We start from the raw sequence: 13,757 nt of genomic DNA on the forward strand, positions 1-13,757 counted from the left end.
CTTTACAAGTAACAAGTTAACATTATTCATGGACCCCAAGAATCACCTAGTCTAACTGTCCCAGTGCAGGAATCCACAGCTAAAGCATCCTTGGGAGATGGCCATCCAAACTTTGATTAGATAATTCCAGCAAAGGAGAGTATAACACAGGGGTGGCGAACCTATGGCATGCATGCCAGAGGTGGCACTCAGAGCCCTCTCTATGGGCACACACACCATTGTCCCAACACAGACTTCACTAGAGTTTGTCACTAGAGGGACGCAACACTTTGCGATAGATAAGTGGGGTTTGGGTTGCAGTTTGGGCACTTGGTCTCTAAGAGGTTCTCCATCACTGGTATAACATCTTCTGAGAGTCCACTAGCAAGGACCTGGACTAGTTGGTGCTTGGAGGTCCCTTCCATCTCTTATGATTCTATCAATGACCTTTTGAGGTCATCTATTCTACTGTCAAGCAACTCTTACCACTAGGAAGGTCTTCCCAACATTCAGTCATCTCCAACAGACACCAGCTGGTAGAAAATAATGCAGATACCTTGCTGAAGCCAAAAGGGAGGGGGGTCTGGTGAGCGGATAAGAAAGAAATATGCAACTTGATTTCTATGATTAAAGAAAAGGATATAAATGTACTGAACAGCCAAACAGTTAAGTCCTAACCTTCCCTGCCTCATATATGCATGAGACAGAAGACAATGGTGTATAGTTTGTTTGTGTTATTTACAAGTATATACAAACTCATCTTCTGGAAACTTTGCTGTAGCTAAGTTAAGGCTTCCTTTAATACCTACGCTAATAAAAAAAGAAGGGGAAAACCCACAACTTAGTATAATATTTAACTACAAAATATTTTTTAAGCTTGATTTTCTAACAACAGATTTTCTGTTGCTTACTCAAATGCTTACATATGCAAAAATAGTTACCAAAAATTCTTGTTTATTAAACCACTGCACACAAGCATGGAGAAGTATGTACAGGAAGTTCAAATGTATGACAATGTTACCAAAGGAAAAAAATAAGCAGAAGTGGGACTAAAAAACTGACCCACATAAATTACTTATAAAACTTTCAAAAAGGTAGACACAAATGCCAAATATTCCCTGATTATTCCCATTTGATTGCCATATTTTTCTCTTTTCTTTTCTTTTTTTTAAAGGGAAGGGAAAGCAATTTAAAAAGTCAAGAGCCTTTTAAAATCCGCCAACAGTGAACTTATCTACAGGATGATCAGGTCAAAGTGGAAAGCACAGGGTTCGTGTTCACAGCAAGACCTCCATTTGCTGCTGCTGTAATTCACAAAAACAAAACAGATCCAGAAAAATCAACTTCTATCTGGAGAACATTTTGAGAGGATATAATAAAGGATGATGAACCCATTCAAGTAGTTCTTATATTGGTGGAAATGTTTGTCTCGATGCAGTCAGCTGCTCCTGAAGTCAAGTGGAAGCCCTGTACACCGGACTTTGAAAAATAAAACCACACATTCTGAGGAAGAACAAAGCAACCATTTTCTACATGTCTGTTCTTAAGTTTTTTTTTTTTTAAAAAAAGATGCAACCAAGTACAAAGTGGTTACAAAGTGTAACCAAGCCAATTTATAGCTGGGGTTCTTTTGGGTAAAACTGTGCTGAAGGAGCATGGCAATTAAAGGGAAGGCTTCTTATTCTTCTGCTGGTTCCTGGGGGAGTTTTTTAGCACACTTCTTATTCGGAGATAAACCCCAGTAGACTCAGCCATGTTATCAAATTCAAAAGGTGTTATCCCTGCAGCAAACTTGCTCATGTCAGGGATAGGGCTAGCCATTTTAGAGGCCACATCAGCACTGGGAACAAGAGTAGTGTCATCATTGCTTTTCTCATGGTTTACTTCCCTCACTGAAGTAGAAGGCCAGTTCTTAGCTGTGCTTTCAGAATCCATACAATCAGATCCTTCCTCTTCTGTTAAATCAACCAATTCATCAGCTGAAATCTGCTTATTGTCATGCTCTTCTGTTAAATCAATCAATTTTTCAGTGACTGTCTCCTTATTCTCAGACTCTTCTGCTTTGGTTATCCGTCCCATGTTGTCTGAAAGTCTGGGTTCTGACATTTCCACATTCTTGCATGTTATTTCTTCCAAAAGAACATCTGACTCAACCCTAGACGGTGATGATGCCACCGAGTTCCCTGTTAAAGGAGTCCCTCCAGGGATGTCGGAGTCACTGTTAGCACTATCTGCCTGCTCCAGGGCTGCCCAAATGAGGCGCTGCTGCTCCTCAAGCTCTTCCAGCGTCAAGGTGTCTTCATCCATAGCAGAGCCCTCTGTTCTCAGTGAAGCAGAATCATTGGAAGTAGTCAAAGGAGAAGGATCACGCAGAAGTGATGTACACATAGGAGGCTGCGGAGGAGTAAAGTTGGGTGGAGTACACGGAGGGGTACCTCGTGGCAGCGGGGGAGGAGTTGCATTCAGCGGTGACCCAGGAGGCAAGGGAGGTTGGAACTGGAAGTCATCATAACTGGGAGAATTCTGCAGAATTTCTAAGTCTGAAATTAAGAAGAAGACCACCTTTTACTAGTAGTCCTGCTTTAATTCCTACTTAGGCCTGTTTCTTTTCAGCCCTCTCCTCAAGTCTTTTTATTAGAGGTTTTCAATGGCTAGCATCAAGCTGTTAATTACATAAGGAATGACATTTTAAAAGGCATAGAGAGAGTGAAAAACTGAGAATACCTAAAAAAAATTTTTTACAAGTGATGCATCTTGAGGATCTGTTCACAGGGAGGTAGTACCTACCTTGAACCCCAGTTTTGGAGAAAAGGAGGGATATAAATAAAGATCATGATAACGATAACGTTAATACAAGAAAGTATACCTGAATCCATCTCCATATCAGCTGGTGATACTTCAGCACTGTTTCCTTTCTGTCTTTTTGGAGGATGAGAGCTCTGATGAGAAGAAAGTCTTTTATTGCTGGACTTTGGGCCTACCTGAAGATGCATCAGAAAGAAATGAAGAGCATTCAGCACTGCTATGATACACCCATGGACTTACATGTTTTGCAATATTTGAGAAGATAGGGGAGGGAGAAATATTTCAGTTAAAGGGAAAAGGCACCATGCAGAGCCTTTACTCGCATATTTAATATAGTCACCGAACGATACGTAGAAAGATAGTGGGCAAAGATATCCTTCTGCTGAGATGGCTGAAGGGGCACAGAACCAAACATTCTCCATTCCTGCAGCAAAAGAAACACAGGGCTATTGTGAAAAGTAAATATGCAAGGGCAGAGTAACTGAGAAAGGGGGGGGGGAGAACTGTAGTCGAGTGTATTATTTTAATACATTTATCTCCCACATTTATCTTGTGTTGATTTCACAAGTCAGCTCACACAAAATGAGGAAACTATATAGAAAAACAAATTCAAAGAAAACATTAAAATTAAGAAGGATATTAAAAGAACAGGTGCTAAAAGACCAAGCCAGTAAAATCTTCATTAAAAAGCAGTGGGATAAATGTCTCCAGAAAACTAATGAGGCGGTCATGTGCACCATAAGCGTGAGGGACTTCTAAAAAGCTGGAGGCCACTGTTAAAGATATTTTGTCCTTTGTGTTTGCCAATCTGATCTTTCTTAATGGCAGACCAGAGAGAAGGATCTTCAAGGCTGACCTCAAAGTTCAGGCAGGGGCACATAAGTGCAGGTAATCCTTCAAAATAATCTTCAAAAGGAAAACCAGAAAGTTAATGCATGAAAGAACCATGGATGTCATCCTGAGTCCCTTGGAGGATATCGACAATCAAACACTGTTACTTACATCTGTTACTCCACTTGGAGTGGACATATTAAAACCAGGATAATTTATCAGCTTGGTGATGTCGTAAGTGACACATCGATTTTGTTGGTAATATTCCTCCTCCTCTGTTTCATTTCCAGGTGATGCTGTATCAAGGCATCAAAATATTACTGATTATCATTGACAATACACGACTTGGAAAAAGTACCAGTACTGTATTACATGTGTAACTTCTAGTCAGGTCAGTTACCAGGTCCCAGAATGCACTAACTATTTGATCCTTTTATATGGGTCTGTGAAATGGATCAACCGTTGCCTTAAGTATCACTTGGATGCATTCAGAACTGGTAACCTGAACACTATCTAAAAGGGCTGTACAACACAAGTACCCAAGCTCTTCCTGAGAGTTAATCAATCATTAGCTAAAGAACATCTCATGTTTGACAATGTTACAAATTTGTGCTTTTAACATTTGTATGTTCTATGTGACTTTATATGGTTGCACCAGTATTGTAATTCTTGTGAAACCAGTCAAACAAATTAACTGTGCATCTGAATCTGAAATTGCTGCTTGCAATAAACCTATGCAGTGGTCTGCTTCTAACACACCAGACTGCAGTTGAAATTTGTACAATTTTAATGAATTGTAAAATTACTAAGAGAAATTGGGATGGGGGAACCCAACTGTTATTAACTCTCTACTGTAACAAGAAACCACGGAAATGGAACTTTTTAAAGAAGGCTACCAACTAACACTTCTCTTTCCGTAGGTTGGAGAACACAAACGGTTTTACAAACAAGGCAAGACCTTCCTCTGCACTCCTTTTACCTTTTCCATCATACAATGTTAGTCCAGATTTTTCCATTTCTGCCTCTTTGAGCCAACCTGGGGGATACCCCAGCTGCCGCATGCGATAGATGAAAGGAGGAAGAGTCTTGTCAGTGACACCCAGGGCATCCTGAAGTTCCTCACTGGAAGAAGAGGGGAAAATAAATCTTGGTAGAAACATGAAGGAGCTGAACATTGTGATTTGACTCATTTATACTGAGCTGCTAAGTTTTGAGAAACACACAGATTGATGCGAAGTCAAAGGCTTTCATGGCCAGAATCCATAGCCCGAAGAACCCACAAAAAACACAGAGAGATGTTTGTCTGCTGATGGGAAATGTGTGTCTTATTAACATTATATAAACTATGGCACTGTAGATTAGTGTCCATTTTGAATGCATTTTCTTTTTATCATAAGTGTGGTATTTTTGTGACAATGGTGGACAGCTGCATTATCCTAGGCCCGGAACAGACTGGCCAAATGAAGCAGCTTTTGGCCGCTTTGGAGACGTGGCGTTCAAATGACACACACCTCCAATGCAGCCATAAGCTGTGCCAACGCCTCCTCCAATCCTTTGGACCAGAGTAAAAAGGAGCCAGGATAATCCATCTCCTGGTGGCATGGGTTGGGCCCTGAGTCTGTGACCTGCTTTGGGAGCAGGCTGTGTAGTCAGCGGGGTCCTGACCTGCTTGGGGCTGGAGTGGACTTGGGCTACTCTTTCATACCTATCTACTGTGGCCCCAAATCCTATAACGTTTGTATTAATAATTAAAAAAAAGATTTTCCAACATGTATTGCAGAATGTATTATGGACAGGGCATGACAAAACCATGCTGACTTTGGGAAATGTGTATACAGCAGGAGTTTTATGCTCTCTTGAATACTAAAGCTCTTTCAGAATCGGTTGCTTCATTTAATAAAGGAACAAGTTGCAGTTTCTGCTCCTATTTAGGTAAGAAAGGATTACCTAATTATGCCTGGTTTGAACCTTCCAAACCTTTCTTCAATTTCATCTGCATGGTACCGCTGCTGGAAGTTTTGGTTGCTCGCTTCCCCACAAGCATCCAAAAACTGTTTTCTTTTTTCATTTATACGGGCAGCATTTCGTGGCTAAAACAGTTGAAGAAAAAAATTCAGCACAGCAAGTTACCAGTGCCACCAGTGCTAAGGCTGTTAACAGACTGCATTCTGCTCCTTCTACAAAGTAGTACAGTGGACCCTTCTTATACTCTGGGGTTTGGTTCCAAGATCCCCCGTGTATAAAAAAATCCGTGGAGGCTCAAGTCTCATTAAATATAATGACATAGCAAAATAGTGTCCCTTATAAAAAATGGAAAATCAAGGTTTCATATTTGAAATGTATACTTTTTTGGAACATTTTCAAACCATGGATGCTTGAATCCGTGTATAAAAAATCCATGTATAAGAAGGGCTGTCTGTACTATGCCATTTTTACAGAAAAAGTGAATATATTTTATGTTTGTATAAACCCAATAGCTAACTATAGTAGATCAAATGAAACTATAAGATTTACTATTCATTCTACAGAGGGATTTTAGTAACAAATACATCATCTCTTTACTTTGAAGGGTGTTTTTGTTATTTGTAATCAAATCGACTCCAATTTATAGCGGGAATGTGAATGAGAAACCTTCACAAGCCCTGGTCATCAATTGCCTCATTCAGGTCTTGTAAACTCAGGGCAATCACAACTTCTTTTACTGACTCAATTCATCTGTAATGTGCTCTCCCTCTTTTCCTACTGCCTTCTGTTTTACCAGACTTTATCATCTTGAAGGTAGCAACGCTAAAGCCCTCCAAATAAACCCACTGTGTACAACATTTGACCATCACCCTGGAGGCAGAACATGAATGACGGATCTTTACCTGTGGACAATCTTTCATTTGGTGGTCTTCCGAGCCACAATTGAAGCAGTGTGGTTTTGGCCTGCTTTATAAAAGTAACAACTTTAATAATACAAACAGTCAACACCGGCTTAACCACAGTGCAATGGTATCTTACATTGGGGCAGAAATTGCACAGCATGTTGGATGATATTGAACTGCACATCCCAGCAGCCCTAGCCAGCAAACCCAATGCTGAGCAATGCTCGAAGATGCAGTCCAACAACATCTTGAGGGCGACATAACTCCCATTCCTTTCTTACATTTACAGTGCCCTTTGAAAAATCTGTCTGTATAACTAAAATTCTAAACCAACAATCAGCTGTGACAGAGTACTTAACTTTTAGCACTGCTAATAGCTATGAAAGCATGGCATTTAAAAAGTATGTACTTTAAGAATGTCATGTCATGGTAACAGACAGATAAAGCAGCGTCTAAAGACTGGAAACAAAAATGCCCCCTCTGATTTAAACTTGCATTCAACATTCAGTAAGAAATACCAATAATGAAACAGCAGAACTCATAAAAATTCATAAAAATCCAAGCAAACTGGCAGGAGCAGGAAGGATTATTAGGAAAACCAGGCTAAACCAACACAACAGTAATAAAACTAAAAATGTGGCTGAATACCAGAGAATAAACTGCTTCCCATGCAGGACTACCAACTTGATTTGGTTTCCTTCAAATTGGAACAGCTGAAAACAGCAGCCAGGTTAAGACATGTTGGCCAAACCACGGTTGGCTCTACCTCCCTTTCTCATGCCTTCTCTCAAACCATAGCTTTCACAGACTACAGCCCACTTGTTCCACTCCATGCATCTGAAGAAGTGGGCTGCAGTCCATGACAGTTTATCTAGAAGTAAGTCTTCAAGGTGCCACAAGTCTTCTCTTTTTACAAAGAACAGCAGGAATTTTCTCAAGAGCTCTGAGCAAGAACAGTGTAACTAGGGGTGAATTTACACTGCAAAATAATGCAGTCTGACATCATTTTAAGGGTTGTGGCGCCATCCTGTGGAATCCAGGGATTTGTCATTTTACATGGTCTTTAACCTTGTTGGTGCCTCACAAACCTAAAAATCCCAGGATTCTATAGGCTGGAGCCATGACAGTCAAAGTGGTGTCAAACTACATTATTTTTACAGTGTAGGGCATTCATGGGTGTAAACAGAGCTTTTAGGACTCACAAATTCAAGAATCTGCAGACAACATGGCAAGTGGATGTGCTGCATCTGGGAGTTAAGCAAAGTTCCAAGTTCTGTGGTTAAAAGACCTAATTTACCTGAGTTTTCAAGTACTGAGAGGGATTTTGATTCCATACCACTGCTTTGCAATCACATCCTGAATGTGATCACTTCTCATCCATATCACAAAAAATACTTGAAAACGGACAAGCTATGTTCCTTGGTGGAAGCTGCAACCTGAAAGCCCTTGGACACCAGGATTTTTTGTGTCATTCTTCTGAGTCCTGGCCACTCTTTTCGTTATCCCATTATGTACAATTAAAATGTTAATTTTACATCAATAATCTAACTGGCAGCCTTACTTCATTCCAAGTCACATCTAAGGAGCTATCCAACATCTAACTACGCAAAATAAATTTCAGATTTTAACCAGAAATCATCATAGATTCAGACAAATACAAACCTTTTAGGCTTCACTTGTATCTCTTGTCCATCTAGAGAAAGAATCTGGGTGAAAACTTGCTGGTATCTTAGATTTCAATAAGGAATTGCTATTGTATGAAGCAGAATGGATTATTTTGTTCCTGTGTGTGCACATTACATAGTATTTTTTTGCTTTAAAAAAGTAGTAACAGAATCATTGTTGCTAACATGACAGTGAGATTCTGCTTGAAAGAGTGGTTCCGTCAGTGTTGGAAACTTACCCTCTCTTTCAAGTAGAGTCTAGCCCACTTATATTTCTTTTTCCAGAAATGCAACAGAAGCAGCCCATCTACCAGAGATTAATTCTTCTCTAAACAGATGTGCCTTGGAACATTGGACCCCAGACTTATATAGTTAACATTCTCAAAAAATACAGATTGACTCACTCAGTCTCTTTTACTACTGATTGTATTAAATAACCATGTTAGCAAGAAAAGGGAATGACATTGAACTAAATAGGATACTTGGGTGTTTCCCATCCGTCTGTCAGCTGAGGATTCTCATTTAATATAGGCTGCCCCAGTTTATCAAGACAAAAATTGGTAAAATAGAGAACATTTCCTATAACCTGCAGAAAGAGTCAGAAATGTCAGTGTTTTATATCAGACTGAAAGGCAATATTTTTTTTAAATGTACTTAAATATTTCATTAAACTCTATTCTGACATAATTAAGTACATTATATTAGTACATTAAAATAACAGTTTAAGGCTTCACAAATGGGACCTTATATCTTGCACTTCCATTTCTGTATGCCCAGTCAAATAATATGGGGCATGACCTTCAAAATGTCACACTGTTAATAAAAATAATAAATGGCAATAAGGATTATGTGGCTATTTTCTAACTGTGTGCTTGTGCCAGGGCAGGAAAATAGGAAATACAGGATTCAGATACATACTTTGCAAACCAGAGAAGTAACTTACGCTAAATGCTTCCTTGATTTTTTTGGACACATTTGCACTTGTCACTTTAGGATCCTCTTCCAACACAAAACTAGAAGGCTAATAAAAATTTCAAAACAAACAAACAAACACATAGTTTATAAAAGGTTAAGGTTATTGTCATCAAATAGTGAAGTATATAATTCCACACATTCTCCCTTGTAACCTCTTATGCTTTGAACTCAGTCCTGGAACACAAACATCAAGGTGGGAAACTGTGGGCCCTCCAGAAATTATTGTACTCCAACTTTTCCCGTTCCTAACTTTGGCCATGCTAAGGGGGACTGAAGGGAGATGGAGTCCAATAACGTCTAGCCTACAGATTTCCAATCCTTGACTAACATTCCCTCTTTCATCTTCAGTAGAAACATCAGTTTATGTAGCCTCTGAGCGTATGCCATTACAAACATGATACTGCACACTCCTTCCCCAGATATGTGAACTGAGAAACACTTTTATATACAAAAGCTCCAGACAGGCATTGGACAGTATATGGCTCTCTGGAAAAGGGACACAGCTTACTAGGAGATCATGCCTTTTGGATGTAGGAGATATGAGCATCGCTAGTGGAAAATGCATTGTGTAGCAGAGCTGGGAAATAACCTACTTCAGGCAGCAAAGAGCCAATGTGAGAGCAGCTGACCCAGGGGAACCAGTGGTCTGACACAGTATAAGGCCCTTCATCTGTTCATATGGATCCATCCCTGGCTTCAATTGGTTTTATCCAACTTAAATGTGTTTTAAAGACACATTTAACTTTTGACTACTGTTTCACTGAACAGAAAGTAATTCTTTCGAGGCACTGTCAATAGGACAAGGTACACATTGCAATGTGTTGTTTTTTGGGGGGACGGGGACAGATCAGTCCACATAAACAGAAACATGTTACTTCTAAAAAGGAAAGCATGACACATCCTTCATCAACAACAAAGGCCACCAGAGCTGGTTTATCACAATAACAACAATACATACCCAGACAAAAAGTGAAATATGTTGAAGTTATTCAATTAATATATAAATACCTGCGGTTTAAGATTGAAGTAGGTCTTGTCAGATTCAGCTTTCTGTTGTTCCTCATATTTTTGAACTAAACTAGATACAAAATCCTCTATTTCTTGATGATATTGCCTACACAAGAGAGTATCAGAATAGGTAACAGATAAAACGGCCCTGACTGTTTTAAAATTCTGCACGGTGATAAAGCATGTCTCTACGTTTCCCTAGCTGTGGATCAGGGATTGGGGCGGGGGGGGGGCAGTATGTAGATCAAGAATCCAGGAACAAAGGCACAGAAGAATTTTTCCCATTCAGGGCTACGGTAACATTACAAAAAGTCAAGTCGCTTTCATGTGACACACAACTTACTTTTTCTGACAGTTTGTAACCAAGACACTTCAAGAAATTAAGAGATGTTTAGGGCAAGGTTTTCTTTAAACATCCCAAGACTTTACCCTTTTTAGGCCAGCCCAAAGGGTACCTAAATTGGGTATGCCTTCTCTCCTTGACTCTCACCCATGTGTTGAAAGAACGTCACTCATATGAGCTTCACTAAAAATTGTAATTGGTAAGACTCCCCCTTTAGATATCATACAGTAGAGTTTTGGGGTTGAAGCTCCACCAGTTGAAGCTTTGCACTGTAGCATGTACACACCTGAGCCAAATAGTCTGAACAGAGAACTTAAACCAATACAACAAACATACTTACTTGGATACACCATTGTTCATAAATAAAATCTGTAACAAAGGTCCATCAACTTTAGCATCATCCACAGTAAGTCCGCTAAAAAAGGAAGCATAAAGCTATCTTTACGGTAGGAATTAGTTTAGTCAACCCTCCAAAAGTCTCTGATACCGTTTGGGAGCTTTATGCCCACTTTATCCATCATGGCAACACAGTTGAGCAAGCTAAGGACAGATAACTAAGTTAAAATGTATTGTTCTGATTAAACATACCCCAAGAGACAATTTAATAACTGTGGCAAAAAAATTAACTATTGTGAACATCTGATCTCCTACAGTCCAGAGATTCCACAGAATATACAATAAGCTTCACTATTACAAGGGGCTCCTGTGTCCCAGAATGCAACATGTCAAACCACCTTTTGAATAACTATGAAAAAATATCTGCAAATATCAACTTTATTACATTTATAACATGGCAGACCACTTGTGAAAAGCAAAGGAGCCTTTACTTGTGCTTAAAGTAAGTAGCCTTGTGGCCTATAGAGGATTACAGATGACTGAGCCATTTATACATACCTTGGTCGGGTCAGTATGTTCAGCTTTCTTCGGAGATCATGATGTTCATTATTTCGTTAAGAAATTTAAAGTCACCAGATCGTTTCAGAACAACAAAACTGGGATCATTACTACAGCCCCTGAACTGAACAATCGGGAACAATTATGAATGAATGCAAGGTGTAGAACCTAGAGCAAACCTATGGGATGTGATCCCTTTGGGGATTGAACAACCCTTTCATAGGGGTCGCCAAAGACCATCAGAAAACACATATTTCCGACGGTCTTAGGAACCAAACCATCAGTTTGGGGTCCCCACAACATGAGGAACTGTATTAAAAGTTCACAGCATTAGGAAGGTTGAGAACCACTGACCTAGAGTCTACTTCTTAGGTAGGAATAAACTGCTTTCTGCATTTCTTACCATTGCCTACTTTCCTTCCAGGCAGCTCTGGGGTTACCAGCTTTCCTGTTCAAGAAGGGATGCCCTGAGACAAATCCACTCCCTTCACTGACTTCTACCTCTATTTGTTCTTTTTGCTGCAATGAATAAAAATACCAGTCTTTGTAAGGTTAGCGTTCTCTCGGGACAAAACAACATGGGTTACATTAAAAGAGTTCCCCGCCCTTCCCTCCCGCATTTCAGTTTCATTTCACTTCATTGACCGCTTTGGGTCAGCTTTATAATCTAGATTTCATTCTTTTCATAGCAATCTCTTTTAACATCATAGTAACTGAATCCCTTTTGAATGTTGGGGAGCCGCTCCGGGTCCCAGTTCTGAGGAAAGAGCGGGATCCAAAGACACAGTCTTCTCTTCGATTACTGTAAGATTTCTGTAGGTCCCACGCTTTTCCCAGAACTGTTCACAACATGAAAAGAACCTCAGGTGCCGCCACAAACTACACTTCCCAGAATGCCCTAGCCCGGCGCCCTGGCCGTTAAAGCGGTGTCAAACCGCGTTCTTTTGCCATGCGGACGCAGCCTCGGGAGGCAGAAAAGCGACTGAAGGCGGGCTTTCCCCCCTCAGAGGAGCCCTTCCCCGCCAGGATATTCTCGGCCTGGAGCGCCCTCACAGTCTCCTCGCAGCCCCTCAGCCTCTCGCGGAGCTCCTCCGTCTCGTCGAAGCGAGTGTGGCGCGGCTCCTGGGCCGAGGCCGGCGTCACCTCCTCGGCGTCCAGCTGCTCGAAGAGTTCGTGGTCGCCGAAGTCCACCTCGCCCGCCATTTTCCCCTTCAGCGAACGGGTCCCGAAGCCGTCTGGAAGGGCGGAAAGGAGCACAGCGCTCGGCTCCAGCTCTGAGAGAAAAGAAACTCGGCTCCGTTCTCCCCTCAAGCCGAGCGACCACAACTCCCAGCGTGCAACGCGGCTTAGACGCCCAGCGGCGGAGGGGCCTTTCAAAGCTGGGGGTTGTAGTTCAAGTGGGGTGCCGCAATGCATGCCGGGACGGGGAGGCATTTCCGCCCAATGACCAGCCGGGGGTGGAGCCTCTCCAATGGGGGCGTGGCTTCCGTTTCCGTCTCCGAAGGGCGTTGTTCCCCTCTTCCCGGGACTGCGTCGTCTTGGGCCTTCTTTTTCCTGAAGGCGAAGCTAGCCGAGGGGGGTTTGGACTTCAACTCCCAGGAGCCCTGTCCCCTTTAGCCGAGGATGAGGGACGCTGGGAGCTGAAGTCCAACAATGTCCTAGCATCAAAGCACCACTGACTGAAGCAGTTCACACAAGCTTTGAAGGAATTGTTGTAAGGACAGGCTGGGATGTTGTACCATTTCAAAAAATGGATAACACCTTTACACACACACACACATACTGTATATAAATCGTTTTTACCTTTTTAAAATGTGTTTTATTCTTTTAATGACTATCTGTTTTAATATTGTAATCATTTAGTTCCTTTATAATGTCCTTTTTTTCTGTTTTTAATTGTCCTGTTTTTTTAATGCTGTGAAGCCACTCAGAGTCCCAGTTTTGGGAAAAGAGCGGGATACAAATAAATATAATGATAATAATAATAAAGCAGGGAGGAGAATCACCTCCGACTCAAAGACCCATCAACCCCAAGATAACCAATGCTGAGGCCTACAGCCCAATCCCATCCTCCTTTATCCTTCAATAGGTTTGGGAGGGAAGGAGCCAAACACCCATTTTCACCTCTAGTAGGAAAACCTAGTTGTTTTCTCCATAGAGATCCCACAGACTGACATGGCTATAGCTTTGAATTCCACTGCATTCACAGCCATCTTTGTCAACAGCCTAAACTTATTTGGTCCAGCAAAATAAATGTCTAGTATGAAACACTTTTGTTTTGTACATGGACATATGGGCTTTAATATGGAACATGTTCCTCTCTTCAAACAAGTAGCTACCTGGCTTCCACTCCACCAAATGCACTTGAGGAAGTGGACTGAAGTCTAGGAA

At 41.1% G+C, this 13,757-nt stretch overlaps 1 protein-coding gene across 4 annotated transcripts; it reads right to left on the reverse strand.

The window, feature by feature from the left end:
• Positions 1-916: 916 nt before the first annotated feature.
• ZCCHC8 (zinc finger CCHC-type containing 8) lies at positions 917-12,698 on the reverse strand. 4 transcript variants are annotated; one of them, XM_042441854.1, is made up of 14 exons: positions 12,398-12,698; positions 11,367-11,409; positions 10,813-10,887; positions 10,130-10,235; positions 9,090-9,167; positions 8,629-8,732; positions 8,145-8,210; positions 6,483-6,543; positions 5,563-5,705; positions 4,595-4,737; positions 3,787-3,911; positions 3,125-3,208; positions 2,846-2,960; positions 917-2,519 (listed from the first exon to the last, which is right to left on the reverse strand). In XM_042441854.1, the coding sequence occupies exons 1-14, from the start codon at positions 12,567-12,569 to the stop codon at positions 1,642-1,644; spliced, it is 2,193 nt and encodes a 730-aa protein (XP_042297788.1). In that variant the 5' UTR covers positions 12,570-12,698; the 3' UTR covers positions 917-1,641. The 4 variants fall into 4 exon arrangements, with proteins under 4 accessions (XP_042297788.1, XP_042297787.1, XP_042297789.1 ...); XM_042441853.1 differs by having other exon boundaries at positions 6,483-6,546; XM_042441855.1 differs by lacking the exon at positions 3,125-3,208 and having other exon boundaries at positions 6,483-6,546; positions 12,398-12,697.
• Positions 12,699-13,757: the final 1,059 nt, after the last annotated feature.

The sequence above is a fragment of the Sceloporus undulatus genome, chromosome 10 (genome assembly GCF_019175285.1).
Source record: "Sceloporus undulatus isolate JIND9_A2432 ecotype Alabama chromosome 10, SceUnd_v1.1, whole genome shotgun sequence".
In the NCBI taxonomy this organism is placed as follows: Eukaryota; Metazoa; Chordata; class Lepidosauria; order Squamata; family Phrynosomatidae; genus Sceloporus; species Sceloporus undulatus.

Excerpts from the sequence above, each read along its gene's own strand:
- ZCCHC8 (XM_042441853.1), bottom strand. The coding sequence starts at position 12,569 with ATGGCGGGCGAGGTGGACTTCGGCGACCACGAACTCTTCGAGCAGCTG. Across the intron at positions 10,236-10,812 it reads ATGAACAATGGTGTATCCAA|GCAATATCATCAAGAAATAG; the intron begins GTAAGTATGTTT and ends TCTCTTGTGTAG. Across the intron at positions 2,520-2,845 it reads TGATATGGAGATGGATTCAG|ACTTAGAAATTCTGCAGAAT; the intron begins GTATACTTTCTT and ends TCTTAATTTCAG.